Source organism: Trichosurus vulpecula, chromosome 3 (assembly GCF_011100635.1).
Source record: "Trichosurus vulpecula isolate mTriVul1 chromosome 3, mTriVul1.pri, whole genome shotgun sequence".
Lineage (NCBI taxonomy): Eukaryota > Metazoa > Chordata > Mammalia > Diprotodontia > Phalangeridae > Trichosurus > Trichosurus vulpecula.
Window position 1 is genome coordinate 380,388,362 of NC_050575.1, and position 21,483 is coordinate 380,409,844.

The 21,483-nt window shown below is 40.0% G+C and overlaps 1 protein-coding gene and 1 non-coding gene across 2 annotated transcripts in view; both read left to right on the top strand.

Moving 5' to 3' along the window:
- Window positions 1-21,483, top strand: part of PSKH1 (protein serine kinase H1) — a 67,566-nt gene that overhangs the window by 14,713 nt on the left and 31,370 nt on the right. The window contains exon 2 of the mRNA XM_036751917.1: window positions 6,497-7,525. Within this exon, the coding sequence (XP_036607812.1) occupies window positions 6,578-7,525 (948 nt within the window). The 5' untranslated portion in view covers window positions 6,497-6,577. The remainder of the gene's footprint in view (window positions 1-6,496; window positions 7,526-21,483) is intronic.
- Window positions 2,760-2,866, top strand: LOC118845145. Its single transcript, XR_005010024.1, has one exon. It is a non-coding gene; the product is annotated as a U6 spliceosomal RNA (small nuclear RNA).

Consider the following 21,483-nt stretch of genomic DNA (forward strand, 5'->3'; position numbering starts at 1 on the left):
TCCTTTTTTCTTCAGCCATGGCAGCCCTGCTGTATCATCACCCTCACTCTACCATTGCCCCGGCCTCATTTTCTTTTCTTCTTCAGGCTGACAGAAGTCATCCAGCCTGGGCTGTGATTTGGTTGGCCAAATGTTGGCGGGCCTTATTCCATTCATGCTGAAGGCACTGGATCAGCAATTGTGACAGTTTTAGTGAAGTATGTTAAGACTACAGCATTGGTATCCTCAGGGGACCTTTTCTTACTTGTTTTCCAGAAGGATGACTCAGAGCCCTTGGCCTGCCCCCAGCCAGTCACTCTGTGGAGGACACTTGAACAGGGAAGGCTGTCTGGTACAGCTGTAGGCAGGAAGGGGCTCCATTCTTCATTCCCAGAAGTGGCTTAAAAGCCTCCTACAGTATATCTGTATTTGACCTTTTTAGAAAAAATCTTACCGGATGTTATTGGAGCGAGCAGTCACTGCAACCCTTTGGAATCCTATATTCTCTGCTCCCACCCCATCACCTACAGAATTGCTTGCTTATGTACACCATACACTGCCCACCTCTCCACACAGACACACACTCCCATACATGTACATGCACATGCAAAAGCATACACACATAGAGCTGCTATGTGCTGAAGAGCAAGGCATAGGGTGTTTGGGAAGCTGTGGATGTTTGTCCAGATTTGAAGATTTCTCCAAGCAAAATGAAACTGAGACATGTTCCAGGAACAAAGGGAAGAGTTTAAATAGGCTAAGTCCTTGGTCCTTCTTTCAAGTCTGAGAGAGACTTGTTTGTTTAAAGGGAGAGAGAAAAGTTATTGTGCCTTTTACAGATGTTTGAATTTTTCATATGAGGAAAAAAGTAGGTATGTGGACTGAAAGAGACACTATTAACTGGAGATCTTTGTTTACTTCAGGTATCTGAGATTCTCTTTTACCTTCACAAAGAATGTAGCCCAAAACTTTAGCCTAAATGAGCTGTGTGTGTGTGTGTGTGTGTGATGTTGGGATTTGTTTTCCTTGGAAAAGATGATATAAATTGTTTACTTACTGTCAAAACAAAAATTAATACTAATACTGTACACAGCAATTTAGACTCATGTCTGTCAGAAACAGTTTTATTGAATTTAACGTTACTATATATCCAAGCCATTTGAAGCCTGGGCAGGGAGAGATCTCCAGACTGGCATAGTGCCCCATGCTTTCTGACATGGCACTACTCTGAAATGATTTCAGGCAACAAGAATCTTGAAGAAGGGAATGATCACATATGTTAAAATGCAGTTTGAGGTTGACATTCCAGAATAGTCACTGCTCACCTCCTTCCTGGACCTCTTCTCCTGAAGAGTTCCCTCCTGAGGTCAGTGTCTTAATCTTGAATTTTTAAGAGAAGGACCCTGGTGGGAAGGCAGTGATCCCATCTAGACAAAAGTTTAGTTTGGCTAACGCACTTAACTCCATTTCAGAGGAAGGCCGTAACCTTTGTTCTTAGCACTTTCCTAAAAGAAAAAAAATCTGGAAAGAGTTTTAGGCTAGAGAAATAGTATTAATATTTCTAGAGAAATGAAAAGGATGTTTTTAGTATGTTTCTACACTATGGTGTAACTGTGCCCAATTGTCCAGGAATTCAGGGGCCTCATCCTGCATCAAGAATATTGGCAAAAATACAGGCTTTGTTTTGAGCTGTAACCCCTTTTGAGCACGGCATTTAGTTTGCATACTTTCTCTGAGGGAAAGAGATAAATCTGCAGAATTCCTAAGTCCTAATTCTGGTTTTTGACCTCTATAAAAAGGATGTTTACTTCCAAATGCCGTTGTTTAAAAATTAACTTTCAGAATCTGCTACTTGACTGTGTGAAGCCTGTGGCTGGAATGTGGGCTTCTGGCCTTTCAGGCAGCCAAATGAGAACAAGTAACATCTCAAATAATTTTGTAAGTGAGAGAGTGAAAGGGAGAAAGAGAGTGTGTGTGTGTGTGTGTGTGTGTTACACTATCTCCTACATGGAAGGAAAAATAAGAGAACATTCTATCTGATAATAATTTAGATTTATTATTTAATGAAGGAAAACTTTATCTGTATTTTTTTTATTGTATTAACATTCTCTGTTGCTATGAATTAACAAACATTTTAGCCTTTCTGTAGTTTAATATTTTCAGTATCATGCTGCAAATTTTCCACATTTTGTTTCATCACATTCTACCAGATGCTCCTTTGAAATGACCCTCTTGGAGGATTAGAGAAAGGTAGACCTAGCACAGAAGGGTTGGGGACTCCTGTTTGAGATTGGCTTTTTATTTAGTACTAAACATTTGCAACTGCTGAGCACACTACAGGGAATTAATTGTCACAGTGGGCCTGTGAAGTAGGTGGGTGACACATCCTATTTTCTCTCATCTCACCCCTAGAGAAACAGGGCACCATGCCCTAGTCATTCAGTCCGATGAGAGAGTTAGGTCAGAACTGAGCTTTTAGCTTTCTCTTTGATGTTCTGTATTGTCTCTCACCTCTCAGACTGAGCTGACAATTGACTGTATGGATATCATAGGTTTTTTACTTGTCCAGAGTTTAAGGCTGACTTTGGCGGATAGCAGTATCAGTTCCCCTGTTTAGGTTGCATTTCACCCTCTGGGAAATGGAACAGGTGGCTTTTTAGATTCTGGGAGGCTGTAAATCTGGGGGTCAGTGGCACAATGTAAAGAGGACTAGTCAGAAACTTGAGTTCTAGTTTGAGCTTGGCCACTGACTTGCAGTATGACCTTGGACAAATCATTCAGTGTTCTCTTTGGAAGCACATATGCTAAAATGGGAATGATACAGAAAAGATGAGCAAAGCCCTTGAGTGAGGGTGAGTTGTTTAGCTTTGCAACTGAAACAATTATAGCTGACCTAATTATATATATATTTTATGGTTTATAGAATACATTATACAATTATCTGATATGTTCTTCACAACAGTCTTGTGAAGTAGAGAGTACAAATGTTATCTCCATTTTTTAGATTAAGAAAATGAGAGTCAGAGTAACTATTTTACCCAGGTCACACAGCTGGTTAGGGTAGATCTGAGCTCAGTTCTTCTGATAGCAAGTCCGGCATTCTTATATATAAAACTGAGGTGTTGAAACAGATGATATCTAAGGTCCTTTTCTACCCTAAAATTATGACTTTCATGATGGAAGTATATATTCTTACAAAATAAGATTAAACTGTAGTGTGAATGTTGATGACTTGGAAAAGTTAGTGCTGGAAGGGCTCTTTGAGGCTAAGTCAAACTCCCTTCTTTTACAGATGGGGAAACTGAGGACCAGGAAGGTTAATTTTGTTGTTCAGTGACCCTCACTGGTGGGATTTGACTCTTGTCCTCTGCTTCCAGAGCCAGTTTTCTTTTCCCTCAATTATCCTTTTCTAGCAAGTGTGTACAGTTTATACTACTACTTGTATCATGACTTAAGTTCAACTTACTTCCTTCTGCCTATTTTACTGTCAGGTCCTGTAGACAAAAACATTTTTCTAGAGCCTGTTCTACAAGGGAGATGCCTTTGGCCCATCCTACTAAATATTTTAATCAGAAAGAAGAGATACATGTATCTTTCTATGTGGAGAACAGATATTATTCTGGAAAATGGCTAAGTAAAATTCTGTGTGTTGACCTTTAGTTTTCCCATTTGACTTCATTAGGCTGTAAGTTCCTTGAGGGCAGGAACTGTCATTTAAAAAAATCCAATTTTATTTTCAATTCCAAACTCCCTTCCTCTGCTTTTCCCCATTTCTATCCATTGAGAAGACAAGAGGAAAAAAAAACCCACCCCATTACAAATATGCATAGGCCTGTAAAACAGATTTCTACATTAGCTATGTTTCCCCCACTCAAAAAAAAAATCAAGAAAAAGAAAAAAAAAGTCGAAGAAAATACTTTAATCTGCCTTCTTAGTCCATCAGTTCTCTTATCTGGATGTGAATATCGTATCTCCTTATGAGTCCTTTGGAACTATGGGTGGGTTATTGTTGTTGATCAGAGTTACTGAGCTTTCAAAGTTGATTGTCTTTACAATATTGCTATTGTCCTCCTGGTTCTGCTTACTTTACTTTATCAGTTCATACAAGTTTTTGCAGGTTTTTCTGAGGCCATCCTGGTCATCATTTCTTATAGCTCAATAGTATTCCATTGCATCCATATACCATAACTTGTTAAGCCATTCTTCAATTGATGGGCATCCTCTCAATTTCTTGTTCTTTACCACCACAAAAAAGCTGCTATAAATATTTTTGTACATATGGGTGGTTTCTCTGTCTCTCTTTTTTTGATTCCTTGGTTAAAGGGTAGGCACGGTGTAATAGTTCTTTGGGACATAATTTCAAATTGCTTTCTAGAATGGTTGGACTAGTTCATAGGGCTGTCATTTTTAATCTTTGTATCCCTAGCTTCTACCACAGTGCCTTACACACAGTAGGCAATTAAGTGCTTGTTATATTGCATTCACTTGCATGACAGTCTTGTTGGACATTTCTTGTCAATTTTGCTGATGACACAGAGTTGTGAGGGAGAGCTAACATGTTGGACAGCAGTGTCAGGATCTCAGTAGGTTGGAATAATGGGCTGAATTATACTCCCACCTTTCAGCAGAGAAGTGGTAGACTAGAGATACAGAAAGATGCATAGACTTTTAGACATGACCATTGTCTTCATTTGTTTTACTTAATTGTTAAAAGAGAAGGTTCTGGGCAGTTTTCAAATGAAGAAATTAAAGCTATCTATAGTCATATGAAAAATGCTCTAAATCACTATTAATTTGAGAAATGCAAATCAAAACAACTCTGAGGTACCACATCATACCTATCAGATTGGTTAACATGACAAAACAGGAAAATGATAAATGTTGGAAAAGATGTGGGAAAATTGGAACATTAATGCATTGTTAGTAGAGTTGTGAAACTGATTAAACTATTCTGGAGAGCAATTTGGAACTATGCCCAAAGGGCTATAAAAATGTGCATGCCTTTTGATCCAGCAATACCACTTCTAGGTCTATATCCCAAAGATGACGTAAAAATGTGAAAAGGACTCACATGTACAAAAATATTTCTAGCAGCTCTTTTTGTGGTGGCCAGGAATTGGAAATTGAGCAGATACCCATCAATTGGGGAATGGCTGAACAAGTTGTGACATATGAATGTAATGAAATACTGTTGTTCCATAAGAAATGATGAACAGGCAGACTTCAGAAAAACCTGGAAAGACTTATATGAACTGATGCTGAGTGAAGTGAGCAGAACCAGAAGAACATTGTACACAGTAACAACAACATTATACTATGACTAACTTTGATAGACTTAGCTCTTCTCAGAAATGCAAGGACCTAAGACAACTCCAAATGACTCATGATGGAAAATGCCATCCACATCCAGAGAAAGAACTGTGGAGTCTCAGTGCAGGGCAAAGCAGACTATTTGCTCTTTCTCTTTTTTGTTGTTGTTTCTTCTTTCTTGGAGTTTCTCCCATTGGTTCTAATTCTTCTTTACAACATGAATAAAGTAAAAATATGTTTAATATGAATGTATATCTAGGGCCTATATCAGATTGCACTCCATCTTGTGTAGGGGGAGAAAATTTAGAACTCAAAATCTTTAGGAGATGAATGTTGAGAACTAAAAATAAATAAAGTAATTTTAAAAAAAGAAAAAAAAGAGGGTTCCATTTCTGAGGATGGAATCTTTGGGATGTGACAGTGCTGTTAAAAAAAACAAAAAAAATCAATAAAATATCTCTTCCCCATTCTCTCATCTACCATGGACTGAATCTAGTAAGCTGAAATTTAATAGGAATACATGTAAAGTCACACACTTTGGTTCAAAAAGTCAATACGATGATAAGCAATGCAGGGTTAAACTAATTCATGTGAGAAAGATTTGGATTTTAGTGCAGTGAAAATTCTGTATAAATCAGTAATGTGACAGGACAGCAAAAACAAAAAGCTAAAATGACGCTCTCCTAAGCTGCAATAAGAGAAGTAGAGTGTCTTGGATGAAGTGGGCGATTGTTCCATCATTTAGGAAGCAAATTCTTCTTGAAATCCATCTACAAGAATGTGACTAGGATGGGGAAAAGACTGGAGATTATGCCATAGAGGATTAGTCAGAAAAGCAAGGGTTATTGAGTCTAGCAGTGATTTCTTTATTCAGGTATTTGAAAGGTTGTCCTGTAAAAGATTAGCTTTGTTCTGCTTGGCCCCACAGTGCAAAATTAGGAATAATGAAGTCACAGAGGCATATTTTGGCTTGCTATAAGGAAAGACTTGGAATGAAAGCTGTCCCCGCAAAGGAATGGGTTGCTCCAAGAGGTTATCTTGAGTTCTGTATCCCTGAAATATGTCTTAATGGAATCTGGATGACTATCTTTCAGGGATATTGTAGAAAGAATTCTTGGTGAGGGGTGGGGTTAGACTCGGTGATCTCTGAAGCCCCTTAATCTCTGAAATTTTGTGATTTTGATCATCTTTGTTTCTTTCTGTCTAGGTATAGACACGGCCTGCACAGCAGATCCTGCTGGCCTTGACCTGAGAGAATGCCTCCATGGCTGCTTAGCCCCCTTCCGTGATGGGCTGTGGGACAAGTAAGGTCCTTCCTGAGCCTCCCAAGGATGTCCAACTGGATCTGGTCAAAAAGGTTGAGCCTTACACTGGCCACAAGACTGATGTGTATAAGCATTTCATCAAAGATGATGGAGGTGGGGGCCTTAAAACTGGATGCCCATCACCCCCTTATCACATTCAGCCTTATCCAGGGACTCATCTGGCTAGCCACATGGAGCCTCATGAGCCCCGAAGGACCAGGGTGGCTAAATACCGGGCCAAATTTGATCCTCGAGTAACAGCTAAATATGATATCAAGGCCTTAATTGGACGGGGCAGCTTCAGCAGAGTTGTGCGGGTAGAGCATAAGGCTACCAAACAACCCTATGCTATTAAGATGATTGAGACTAAGTACCGGGAAGGGAGGGAAGTATGTGAGTCTGAGCTGTGTGTCTTGCGACGGGTTCGCCATACTAACATCATCCAGCTTATTGAAGTATTTGAGACACAGGAACGTGTCTATATGGTGATGGAGCTAGCCACTGGTGGAGAGCTGTTTGACCGGATCATTGCTAAAGGCTCCTTTACTGAGAGGGATGCCACCCGGGTACTGCAGATGGTGCTGGATGGGGTCAAGTACTTGCACACACTGGGCATCACACATCGGGACCTGAAGCCAGAAAACTTGCTGTATTATCACCCAGGCACAGACTCTAAGATCATGATTACTGACTTTGGGTTGGCAAGTGCCCGGAAGAAGGGGGATGACTGTCTCATGAAGACTACCTGTGGCACTCCGGAGTACATTGCCCCAGAGATACTAGTCAGGAAGCCCTACACAAACTCTGTGGATATGTGGGCCCTGGGGGTCATATCATACATCCTGCTGAGTGGAACGATGCCCTTTGAAGATGACAACCGGTCAAGACTCTACCGGCAGATCCTAAAGGGGAAGTATAGTTACTCAGGGGAGGTGAGTATGGTGGCTGTGGCTTCTCCTGATGTTCAAGAAGATGAGCACTGTTCTTGTTTTCTGCTTCCAAGTAGCCCCTTGGAGAGAACACCACCTCTCCCACCCTAAGCATGTGCCACAAGCCTTCCTTTCCATGCATTTGTCTTTCCAGAACATTTGTAGCTGTTTTGGAGAGAAAGCAGACAGACATGTTTAGGTTACAGTGTAGATTCTTTTAGATATTTTTTTAAAGATATTTTTATTGTTGAGAACAGAGATGGTAAGTCCTGGTAAGATTCAGGTCTTGCTCAAGCATATCAGTTCTGTGGGCTTGCTTAAGAGTTTTCCCTTTCTTTCCCTTCGTTTCTCTTTGATGTTGAAGGATGATCTCTCAGTCAGTCAACAAGTATTTCATTTGTGGAGTACTTCTTATGTATTTGTTCAGTCCAGTGGCTAGCCAGCACCATGGTGGAAACAAAAGTACTCTTAAGACACAGTTTCTGCCCTTAGAGAACCCAAGTCTTATCTGAAGAGAAGATTAACATAGCTGACATCTCTGTAGAGCTTTAGGTTCACAAAGTGCTGTTCAGCACACGATCTTATTGCAGTGATCCTTCTGTCAACCCTTTGAGGTGGGGACTGTGGAGTTATCCCTGTTTTACAGAGGAGGAAACTGTCTCAAAGACTCAGAAATGACTCGTCCTGTTCACACAGCTTGTTTCTTTCAGAATTTGAATGCTCTGGGCTTCCTGATTCAAGTTCTCCAGTGCACCGCCTACTGGGGCACAGCGTCTTCCTAGGAAACAGTATACTTAACTTTATTAGGTGCTAGATTGTATGATAATGATAATAATAGCTAGCATTTCTTTAGTGCTTTAAGGTTTGTGAAACACTTTACAAATACTCATTTGATCCTCACAGTAACCTTGGAAGGTAGGTGCTATTATAAAACCTATTTGACAAAGGAGGAAACTGAGGCAGGCAGAGGTGAAGTGACTTGTCTAGGGTCATACAGCTGTTAAGTGGCAGAGGCTGGATTTGAACTCAGGTCTTTCTGCTTCCAAATTCAGTGGTCTGTCCACTGTGTTGCCTGCCATGGATAAATGCTGTACGAATTAAGAAGAGACGGACATTCATGAGGACTGAAATAGGTGGGGAAGGTTGCATGATAGAAGTAGGCCTTGAGGGGAGCTTTAAGGGATAGATAGAATTTGGTCATTTCAGTGAATAGCATCACTGAGAGTGATATGACTTATGTCTGGTTCCTCTGATGTCCTATTCGAATTCCTGCATATGGAATCCACTGTTATCTCTGATGCATTTGGGGCTAAAATGACGAAAGGAGATTTTAGCTCATGTCAAATGGGCCAAGGCTTGTTTTTTTGTTTTTTGTTTTCTTAATTCGGGCTATGTGACACTGACTAGTAGGTAAATTGACGTCAGAAACTTAGGGAGAGATACTAGGTCATATTTGAACCCCAGAGTTAATACTTTGACTAGAGTTATCTTAGTGGATATCTGAAAAATGATCCTTTGGATGGTCTTGTTAGTGTTCTTCCTGTTGGACTTTGTCAGCTTGCCCCTAGCTTCCCCAAGGGAACAAGAAAGCTTGGTTCCGGGGCAGACAGTTATGCTTCACTTTGTATCCTAAAGTCAGGATTCCAACGAGCAAAGATAAATCGAGGCATTGAGGTTTGCAAAGAGAATGCTGGGGATTGGAAATTGTCTTACCTTTTGATTTGCTAATAGTAATGCATTGTCATTTCGCAGTAGCCTCTGAAATGTTCTTGGGATAAGTGGGCAGATCTCTTTCTCAGAGAGTATGGGATTTTAGTCCATGAAGTTATTTGTTTCTCTTGGTCCTCTTTAAGCTGTGAGTTGCTCCTTTTGACATTTTGTGCTCAGAACAGTGAATTCTGCCTGGTATCAGTGAATGATTATTGAGTTAGAGTTTTGTCTGCTTTTTCTCCATGTCTTCACTGCTCCTTAATCCTTCTTGGTGAAGAAGACAATGAAGGAGTATGCAGGGCTTTATGGCCTGCTGCTGCCACTGCTGATTTCCTTGAAGACGTCATTGTTTGGTCAGCTTAAATCGAACACTTTCTGTCCTTCTTAGTTCAAGGAGGGAGGGACAGAGCCTAGGGACTTGCTTCAGTCAGCTGGATAAGACAGCATTTCCTTCCACAAGTCATCAAGGTTCCTCATACTTCTCAGATGGGTAATTAAAGACAGAACTCATCCAACTCTCTCCTTGTTGACTTCAAAGTCAGAGCTGGTCCAAATTTGCAATCTCCCCTGATTACAAGTTTGCTGTTTATATTACTTAGAGGAAACCTTCTGACTATGGTATTTCCATGATGGAAATCCCAGGGTGAGATTTGTGAAACCCAGCTGCCTGAATGAGAGAGAGAAAGAGAAAGTGAGCGGTGAGTGAGTGAGTGAGAGAGAGAGAGAGAGAGAGAGAGTGTGTGTGTGTGTGTGTGTGTGTGTGTGTGTGTCTGTGTGTCTGTGTTGAGGGGGAAGGTGTCTCCCTCCCTGGGTCTGTATGTATAGGTAGTGTACTTAGGAAGCATAATGATTGTTTGTTATGCATAATGATGTTAGAAAATGCAGGGGAAACAATACAGCACAACATTACAGGTAACAAATGAAAACAAGCCGTCAGAGTCTTTATGTAGCAATTCTGCAGCCTTCTTTTGATATGAAATGGTAGATGAAAACCTAGAAGTTCTTGCTGATAATGTTATCTGATCTATTTTCCGTTATTGTGACTAAACCTTTGTAAATGTCAGGAAAAGCGGATTATAGTGAAAGAATAGTTCTCAAATGCATTGTTGTGTTGCACCCAGATTAGAGTGATCAGATCTTATATCTGGAACCGATCTTGGTGATGGAGTACAGTCTTTATTTTTAGAGCTGAGGACCTTGGGGCTTGGTGAAGTTTTGGCGACTTGCCCGAGATTACACAGAGCTGTGTAGTCTTAAGCAATCAAGTTTTGTAGTCCTCAAGCAGCTTGAGAATTTGAACCTAACCTTGACTCCTTTACAGAATAACAATTACAGCAGTTACATTTCTGTAATGCTTCAAGGCTTTCAAAGTAAATATTATTCATGTTTTATAGATGAGAAAACTGAAACTGAGAAATCAAGTGAAACTTTGGAAGTTGAGGCTAACCTAGTTGAAAATTTCCAGCACCCCCAGCAAACAAGGATAAATCCAAGAGAATTTCCTAAAACTTCCCTGCATCATCTTAGTTGAGATTATGTGTACCTGACGTATGAAGTGGTTATTGGTATTTCCTAGTTCATTTTGATGCATAGTTATGACATGTTACAGAGATGGGAGGTACCTTAGGGACTGTCTAGTCTAACTCCCTCATTTTTTTAGAAATTAAAAAAAATCTTAACTTTTATTGCTATCTTTTCTTTTATCACCTTTATTTCCAAAGATAACATTCCCTTGCCTTTACTTATTGAGTCATTCCTTGTAACACAATAAAAAAAAGAAAAAAAGCATTGTAGGAAAACTAGGCAACCTATCAGCCATGCCTGGCAGTCCGTGCATTATTTCACACCTTAGTTTCCCCTGGTGCACAGAAGGGAGGAAGATGTATTTTTTTTAATCTCTTCTCTGGGGCCAAACTTCATTATAAATACATGTGTTGAGTTTATGTTCTTTCTGTTTAGATTGTTGGAGTCATTGTGTGTTTTCCTGCTTCTTATTTCTCTCTGTCTTTCCATGCTTCTCTGAATTTTTTTATGTTTAACATTTCTCACAGTGCAATAATATTCTTCACATTGATGTACCATTTTATTTAGCCATTCCCTCATCTAAGTCAATGACATCTTCATTTTGTAGATGAGGAAACTAAGGCTCACAGAAGTAAGTTGTGCAAGGCTCTAAAGCTGCACACTGACAGAGTCAGGAATGAGAGAAGTCAGTATTTATTGAGCCTCTGCTGTATGTGATCAGAACAGTCCACCGTTGGTGCATTGCTGAAGCTTCGGAGTGCTCTTCTTGGTCCTCATTCCAAGTCTGTCTGGTACCCTGAGGGCCCCAAGCATCTTCATGCTTAGACAGCCCCTAGCACTCTGGGCTTAAAGAGGATTCACACATCAGTGTGCTTTTTCCCTGCCTGCTGTTGTTCCACTCTGGCCAACTTGGAGCAGAAATATGATCAGCAGTTTATGGAACTCCTACTGTGTAAGGCATTGGGCAAGGCATGGAGAATGACAGAGAGTATAAGATTCTTCCTTCAGGGAGTTTTCAGTCTAGCGAGGGAGGCATAAAAAGGACAATATGCAAACCCTCAAATGCTAATGAAGTGCCAGATGTGAAGCCATAGGTAGATATTACAGGAGATGAGAGAAGAGAGGGAGGAATCACTTTGTACTGTGAAGTAGAAAAAGATTGAAGGCTACTGCATTGGCCTAGGTACGAGGTGATCAAGGGCCTAGACTAAGGCATTGGTAGTAGGAAGAGAAAGGAAGAACCAACAGGATTTGGTGGCTTTTTTAGTAGGATTAGTGAGGAATCAAAAATGATTCTGAGGTGGGTGTAGTGGCAACATGTCTGTAATCCCAGCTGGGGAGGCTGAGGCTGGCTGATCTCTTGAGTTTCGGAGTTCTGAACTATACTGACCAGGTGTCTGAACTAAGCTAGGCATTAAAACAATGATTCCCCCTCTCCATGTTCCCTCCAGGGAAGGAGTATTGGGTTGCCTAAAAAGGGACAAACTAACACAGGTCAGAAATGGAATAGGTCAAAACTCCCATGCTGATTAGTAGTGGGATTGGACCTGGGAGGAGTCCCCGAAGTTCCAGCCTGGATAAGATAGGAAGACCTAGTTTTTAAGAAAAAAAAAATTCTAAGGTTTTGAGACTAGAAATGCACAGAGAATGAAGGTGGTAGCTAAGATTTCATTTCTAGATTATCTACAAACCAGATACAGTAAATGATAAATTGCCTGTAAATATGGGATTCCTCTCTCTTATTTCTCTTGAAATGAGAGAACAAGATTTGTGCCTGAAAACTTCAGTGTGATATTGTGGGGAAGCTAAGTTGAGCCTCTGCAGGAATGGAAACACAGGCATCTCAGGGAGAAGCTTGTGGTAAGGCAGTAGTAGTTGCTGGTTGCAAAGAGATAGAAAGTTGGGTAGTTCCCAAATCTCCCTTTTCCCCCCCACATAGCTCTTCAGGGCTGTGGGAGTGTCGTGGTACCTTCTGTGCTTCACGTTGAACCAGCAGAAGGAAAGGCCTGGAGGCATGAGGTAAGCTGCCAGGCTTTGTGTGTGGATAGTCATAAAAAAGCATCCAAATTTTAAACTATGACTAGTTAGGTACAGGCTTCCAAATGTGGTGTGTTAATTTAAATAGAGTCTTATTTTACCTGTAATATTTTACAGAGCTTTGCTGGCTGCCAAAACTCAGAGTACTTATTAGGTGTCTTAAGGCTTTGACTCTTGTTCTGTGTCTCAGTGATGGTCCAGAAGGATACAAGGGCACAAGATAATCAAGGATTAATTGAGCTCAAATAATGGAAGTGTTAATGATAAATATTTTCTTACATTCATATAGTGTTTAGTGTTGTAAAGGACCTGGGACTTGGAATCAGAAAACATGTTTTCAGTTCTTCGAAGACATTCGATAGCCTTGGTTTGGTCGTTGTGTTTTGTGCTCAAAGAAGACCAATATGATCTCAGAGGGCTCTACCACAGGTTGGGCACAAATAGTCTATATAAACATTTGGAGTGGATATGTCTCTGCATTGGCCCATCTCACATTTATTTTGAGCCACTGTGATTCTGCTTCACTCATAGATTACAGCACCCTCTTTGACGTGGGCACGCCCTGTTGGGCAGTCTTGTGCCAGTGTCTCCCATGTCTCACAATCAATTTCAGAGTTCTTCAGGGAGACCTTGAGAGTGTCCTTGTATCACTTCTTCTGACCTCCGTGTTAGTTCTCCGTAAAGCAGTCTTAGGCAAATGTACAGTTGGCGTTGGAACAACATGCCGGCCCATCAGAATTGCCCTTTCTGCAGTAGAGTTTGAATGCTTGTTAGTTCAGCTCAAGAAAAGACCTCAGTATCTGGTACTTAATCTTCAGAATCTTCCTAAGACAATTCAGGACACTGAAGAACTCAATAGCAGTGTAACAGTGGCTAAGGTTCAACCTTCCAGAGCCTCAGCTGCTTCATTGGCAAAATGGGGAGAATAATATTTAAGTTACTTAGAGTTGTTGTGAGTAAAGTGATTTGTAAATCTTAAGGTACTTTTAAAATGTATTATGTGAATTGTTATCTACATAACTGCATGATAAGTTAGACATTTTAAAATTTAAAACTATACACTTCATTTTAACTTCCAACAAATATATGAATAAGGACAAAAGAAAGAAGATAAATCTAAAAAATTGGTCATCAATGATTATACGTATAACTCTATAGTTCTGTTATTTACTGATTGTCAAAAGAAATGAGATATTTTAATAATTCTAGTAAATTGTCCCTTGTATGTAACATGAATTTTGTTGCTGTTGACATTTTTATTTACATAGTTTGAGCCTATGTTTATGTACTTTAGGTTCTGCTTCTGTCACTCTATCACCTCATGTCTTCTTATATTTGTTTGAATTCTTCAAATTAGTTTTTCCTTATGACTTAATAATATCTGCTTACATTGATACTATGACAGGCAGCCTTGTTGTGATAAAGGGGCAGCCTTGGAGTCAGGAATCCTGGGTTTAATTTATACTTCTGATATATGCTATGAACAAATATAACCTTGAGCAAATTCGTTAATTTCTTTGGTTTTCAGTTTCCTTATCTCTACAATGAGGGAGTTAGACTACATGGCACCCAAGGTCCTTTACCAGTTCTAAATTTATGGTGCTAAGATTCGGAGTTACAAATCCATTGCCAGTGTGTTAGTGGAGAGAGTTTCCACACATAGAATTCCTCACACTTATGAAATTTTAGGTCTAGGAAAGATAAACAGTTTAACTGTATGATTTACTTGGTTTTGTCTGATTATTGGGCACAAATATTTTTGTACAAATAGCTATTTTACCCCACCCATAAATCCTTAGGGTATAAACCTAATAGTAGAATTGCTGGATCAAAGGGTACTAAAACACTTTTTGTAACTCTTATTGCATAATACTTTATTGTTTTTTAAAAAGATTAAACAGTATTAGCTTTGAGTGGGAATTATCATCCTCATTTTGTAGATGAGGAAACAGGTTCAAAGAAAATGATTTGTCCAAGGTTACATGGCTACAGTAGAAGGAAATTGATTTGCAGATCTCTATGCAAAGATGCCATACTTTGAGAAAGACTGCTTTCTTGGATTCTAGGTCTGCATATAACTTCCAGATTTGAGAGCTGTTGGTGCTGATAATTTATCTGATTAAAGTTTTGCAGTCTCTAACTGGCTATTGATTTTTACAGCAGGAGAATTGTAAATGAAGGCAGTGGTGTTTTACCTTCAAGTCCTTCTGTCAATGAGCAAAAATTAGCTAGGGGCATTGACTTAAGCTCCATCTAACTGGGATTATGTTCAATAGCCCACCTCCTCATTCATGTGTCTGTCTTTTGGTGCTTGTCACGGATGGTTGTCAAATATTTCTCCAAGTCTGAAGAATTTAAACCTTGGCTTTACAAATGGAAATTAATCATTCCCCAGAGTTCATTATTGCTTCTCTTAAGGGAGAGCCAGTTACCTTGAGCTTATGCTAACCCAGGACACAGGTTTCCTGTTCCTCTGAAAAAAGAGTTTAAGGGCAGCTGATTCTAGGTGTTCTTCTGTTAGAGGAGATATTATTCTGTTAAGGGGAGATATTATGGAATCATAGATTTAGAGGCCATTTAGTTCAGCTGAGGCCTAGAGAGTGTAAGCTATTTATCTAGTCACAGAAGTGAGTGGCAGAACTGAGTTTTGAACCTAGGCTCTCTGTTTTTAAGTCAACCAATGTTCCCTGTGCCATGCTGCTTTATTAGAAATCATCATTGGTAATGGAACTTCATTCAGATGTGGAAGGAAGGGGACACAGAATAAGACCTTTTTTTTTCCTTTGCTAACTTGGTTCTGCAGGCTGTGCACTATTATACTCCTTATTTTGTATGTTTGTTTTTGTTGATGGTTATTAAGTTTATAATTCAAAAATATAGGTTTTTTTTAAATGGAGCCATCCCTAGAAAGAGAAGCTTGGAAGGTATTTGAGAATGTCCATCCAAGGTTGAGGCCTAATGATGATGATAACCAAGATGCTTGTTAGGAGATTAGACATAATATTCTTTCCTTACTGTTAGTAGGCACCATGAGTGATACCAAAGGATACGACACAGCCTTTGCTTTCAGGGAAGCATCATCATTCTAGAGAGAAGAAACAGATTTGTGAAGAACACAGCTGCAGATCAGTAAGGGCAAATTAACATCATCCCTTTGCTTGATTCATTTATTTAGTTGGGATATGGTACTGATAAAGTCAAAGGCACCCATTGCCACTTTTCTCTGAGTGAGTTAGCCTTTCGGTTGATTTTCCTAAACTTGGCTAGATATCTCGTAAGATTTTGTACAGTTCCTGCTGTGAGCATTCACTTGTGTAGTTGTATCACTCTAAATTGCTACTAGACAAATCAAAGGGTGTATTTGCCAGCCCTGATGTTGGTGGGTCAGTATTATCACCATTATATATAAAAGATGGCATTCTAATTGGTTATTCTATGTGTACTGAACACAACTACTACATACAAAGGTACTAAGTATAAGCATATATATGTATTAATTGAATATTTACTTATTAAGGAGACTGGGAAGTCTCTAAGTGAATAGTCAAATGGGGTCAATTATGTGAGACTTCCTGTTAAAGATGAATTTTGATTTGTACTTTAAAAGAGGTGAGTGATGTGTGAAGAAGAGACTAAGGCATTATAGACCATCCCCTGGAGATAACAGCTTTATAACCAGGAAGTTTGTCTGCAAGTGCTTAGATGTGGATTCAGAAACAAGTAGAGTGCTAGATTAGCCTAGCTAGGGGTCAGGGTCTCTGTAGGAAAATAAGAATTGAAGTTGGAGAGAAAGGGGCAGGGGATCGGGTTGGATTTGAATTTGAAATTGAATTTGAATTGAAAAGTTTGGATTCTAACAATAGGAAATTCCTTCTAGGTTCTTGGTCAGTGTTTGTTCTAACAGCTAGGTGAATGAATGAATGAAGTATTAAGTGCTTAACTTTGTGCAAAGCAGCGTGCTACATACTGGGGATACAGATAGAAAAGTAAGACAGTCTTTGATCTCAGAGAGCTTATACTGTAATAAGAAGACAACACATGTGGAAGCTTTCAACTGCAAGTCAAGTGGAAAAGTCCCATAGTCCTTAGGGTACAGCAGCAAAGCAGGTGGCAATGCCTTTTCTTTCATGTCATTTCCAATGATATATCAGGTTTCAATGTTGAACAGTTTGACAAGAGCCAAGAACTTTGGTGGCAAGAACCTTCTTTTCTGTGTCTTCAGGAACTGTGGCTACAGCCCCAGCAGAATCAGTTGCCAGGTTACATTTCCAGAAGTGGCTTCCCAGGATGATGCCTGAGGGCACTGGGCTGGTTGCACAGCTCTTCCCAAGGCTCTTGTATCCAGGGTCCTGGGACGTTTCCACCAGGGTCAAAGTGGTGGAGATGGTGGAGATTGGACTTGTCTGGAGGCACTTGAGGGTGCTGTGATGCTGAAGCATCAGAGGTCACCTGCCCTCCCTGCTCTGGGTGTGGCAGCTAGTCCCTTCTCCATTGGAGTTGTGGCTTCAGGGGGATGGCTGTGAAGGCTGATTAAAGCACTAGTGGTCTGGTATAGACTGCAGGTCAAGAGATGACCAGAGAAAGTCTTTGGAAGTATTATTAATTAATTAATTTAGGTGATCAGATCCTGATTGCTAATCATAACTTTAGGTAGTGTTTCTATAATGCTTTAAGGTTTGCAGAGTGTTTGACATAGGGTAAATTTGTTGATAAGCTAACATACTTCACAGAGCCCCTATGAAGTAGATGTCATTCATTTTTTACGTCCCTTTTACAATCGAAGTGCCGCCAGTGGCTGTGGTGCTGAAATGGCCTGGAGATGGCCAAATGTGCAGAGAGTGAAAAGAAAAACACAAAACTCGGCCAGGTGGGAGAGTAAAGAACAGCTCCATTTATTTAACTGAGGGACAGGGCTTATATACCTTTTAGGCAAGCAGAATCAACAAATCCATGTGTGAGGCATTTGCATAATGCATGACTTCCTCGTGCTTTTGTTCCCCTTTTTCCATAAACAATATTGTGTTAATAGCCCACAGGTGGTATTTAGCACGTGTGTGCCATGGGGGTTTTGGAGAGAGCACGTGTCTGTCTACCAAGGAGGCTTGAAGAGCCTTCATCTTGAGCAACACATGCATGCCGAGGGACGGATGGAGAGCCCATGTGCCAAGTTATCAGCCCAAGGGCAAGAACAGGCCTCTGGCCTTTCTGGACTTTCTCAGACCTGGCCCTCTACAGTGAAGTTGTTTTTTTTTTTTTTGAGTGAGCAAATTTTTAGGCATTTTAATGTGATGATACTTAAAATGTCCAAAGAACTTATAGGATTTTTTTGTCTATTTCTACATTTTCAATCTACAGAAAATACAGTTTTCATCTAAAGGAAAACATTGATTCAATCTTTGACATACTCTGCTTTTTAAATGACCAAAGGAAGCTTCAAATTTTCATTTCTCCCTCTGTAGTCTGAAGACTCTAAAAAACGCTTTTCATTTGTGTGGCTTTTTTTATTAGTTTATTTTTAGTTTTCAACATTCACTTCCATAAGTTTTAAATTTTCTCCTTGTCCCTCCCGAAGACAACCTGCAATCTGATATAGGCTCTACATCTACATTCCTATTAAACATATTTTCACACACATCATGTTGTATAGAAGAACTATAAATAATGGGAGAAAACATGAAAAAGAAAAAAATATCCAAAAAAAGAGAAAATGGTTTGCTTCGCTCTACATTCAGACTCCATAGTTATTTCTCTGGATGTAGATGGCATTTTCCATCATGAATCCTTTGGAATTGTTTTGGGTCTTTGCCTTGCTAAGAAGGGCTAAGTCTATCAAAATCAGTTATCATGAACACTGTGGCTGTTACTGTGTACAATATTCTCCTGACAGTTGAAGTTTTGAGGCTGAGAGAGGATCGTACAGCCAGGAAGTGCCTAGTAGGGCCATACTTGAACCCAGGTCTTCTTCATTCCAAGTTCTGCTCTCTACCCACATAGGCATTTTGGCAATTATCATCTACATTGTTATTATTGCCTTACTGATACACCACTCCACCACCTACTTTGGGCAGGTAGGAGAGAGATTCTCTGGTGAGAATGGTGCCAGGCTAGACCTGGATGCCTGCAAAGAGGAAAGTTTCTGGGGTCCTACACATCAGAAGGAGGAGATGATTAGAGTATAGATGGCCTCTTGCTGCCACATTAAGGATTGTAGGTGAGGATTAATCAGTCTGTGTGAATCCTAGGCTAGTGATAACAAGCGTGTTGAACAAGGCATCCTTTCTGTTTTCTTCATGTGGGTGAGATATGACCCATCCCAGTAGAGTTGCTTTTGTCAATAGTTTTTATTTGCCATTTTAGTTATGCCGCTGTAGTGCAGGGTGCTTGAAGAAGCCATTAGGGGATTAATAGTAGAGGTATCCTATAACAAGCCTTTGAGATTCTGCCTGACTCAGCCTCTCTAATTAGCACTCGCATCTGTTCTGGTAGTTTTTAATCCAGAGAGAGCTTTGGTATGGAAGAGTCATGAAGTTGAACAAGATCTAGAAACAAGAATTTGGTTAGAACCTAATCCTAATGGTGTCCTGTCTAGGAGAGAGTGAGCACATTGTGCCAGTCAGAAATGGTTTGGCCTGTCTATTAAAAACCAAACCCCAACACGATTGTTTTTATTAAGGGAGAAATCTGGCCTTTTAGTGAGTTATTGGTGCTTTGGTGAGTCCTACTGAGTAGGACATTCAGAATGCCCAGCAGTGGGATCTATTAACTGGGCTAGAGATCAGACCTGAAATGTAGTTGTAGCACTACTACTCACTGGGTGAGAGTTGTGCACAGGTTTCCTGCCTCTGAAAAGGGATGCTTGCTATCCTCAACTGACAGGAATTTGAGGCTAAGTAGAGACACTATGTTCTTTGAATGAAAGAATTGTTAAAAAAAAAAACAACACATTTTTGTGGATATCTTTTGTTTTTATATCACCTATGTTGCCAAATGTATCTTTATTTTCTCCAAGAGAACTTTCCCTTAGAATTAAACAAAACAAAAAACAGTTTTCAGCAAAACTAATCAACACATCAGAAAAGTCTGTTGGCATGGTCAGTGTTGCATATCTATGATCCATTACCTTTGTTAAAAAACGAAAAAACAAAAAAGGGGGTCAAGGACCTATGAGATCCAGTCCAGTTTTTCTATAACTCAGGTCTAAAAAAAGGAAGTCATTTGCCCACCTTACAGAGATACAGATGAAAGCTCAAGTCTCTGACTAAAAGTCTAACATTCTTTCTGACATACCAGATGGCATCTTTTTCTATTCTCTTTCCATGCACGATGCAAAGAATTCTTCATATCTTGTTTCTTTTCCCTGATGAGATTGTTTCAAGGTGAGTGCAGAAAGGAGAGGAATAGAGGTCCCCTGCCCTAAATCCAGTGGGATTTATTTTTATAGAAATACCTTCTCTGAAGGTCCTATTTTCTAATGTGAGGCTTCCAAAATCAGAGTAGGGGAAATATGGGAGTTTGAAAACATATTGTTTAGGCAGGAGAGAGTGTGACCAGGTATGCTGCAAAGAGTACTCAAGGGAGAATGTTAGCAGAGATTATATAATGCATTTTTTAGACTTTTTCAGTTCTGTGTAAAATGCATTGTCCCTCATATAACACCATTTGGAACCAGGAGGGAGATGTTTAAGCCCTTTTCTCCATGTTCTCAGACTCTTTGGACTTTGCTCAAATGCCTCTCATTGGTTTACAATTAAGGAGAACTCAAGAGACTGATAACCTTGTTATGTAGCAACTTGAGGACTTCTGTTGTCCTAGTTGTGATGTGCTTCATTCTGTGGTAAGATAGAGTTGAGGCACCTTGATGAAGTGTCAAATACAAATATCAGCTTGCCCCAGTGATTCCCGAGGCCGTCCCCCCAAATCAACAGCCAAAAGTAATTGTTGGTAACAACCCTAGGTAGGGACCATGGGATTTTGAGTCAGTGGGGCTGAGTTGGTTAGTATACCAGCCCCTAGCATTCGAAGTCTACCAAGAGGGAAGTCCTGTTGTGCATATGGAGATTTTGTAGCCATATAGCATATCCTGAAAATGCCTTTTGCTACAACTCAACATTTTTTGAGGTAGGAGGATGGGAGATAGGTGGAAGTGAATGACTTCTCTGAGGTACGTAGTTACCTAACTGGTAGGGATGGTGGGAATTGAGTGGTGTATTACATTCTTCAAAGGCTGAGTTTAGGAGAGGAATTTAATTGGCAAGAAATTTCTTTTATAGCCTTCTAGGGATCTGTTAACTTGAAAAGATAGATTCCTGGGAGAAGAGAGATGTGGGATTTTACTCTATGAGGCATCTGAATAGCTGTGTTTGGGAATCCTGTGTAGATGGACAGTATACCAACTGGTTGCTTTTTTTAGTAGGGTGGCAAGGAAGGTACTTCTCAACATAGGTCAGTTTGAACAGTTCTTTCACTTAGCTGCAGAAATGCCTTTCATAGCTTAGCTAGAAAATCTGGGTAGTTGTATCCCCTGAATATGGGGGTTTCAAGAAGAAAGAAGAATTTCTCTTTGCCTGCCTTAATACAGTGGAAGCTTTTTTTTTTTTTTAACATTAGCTATACCTTTTTTCATTGCAGTGCACTTGAGTCATGCCTACATTTCCTTTTCCACCCCTCCTCCAGGAAACCTTCTGCTGCTT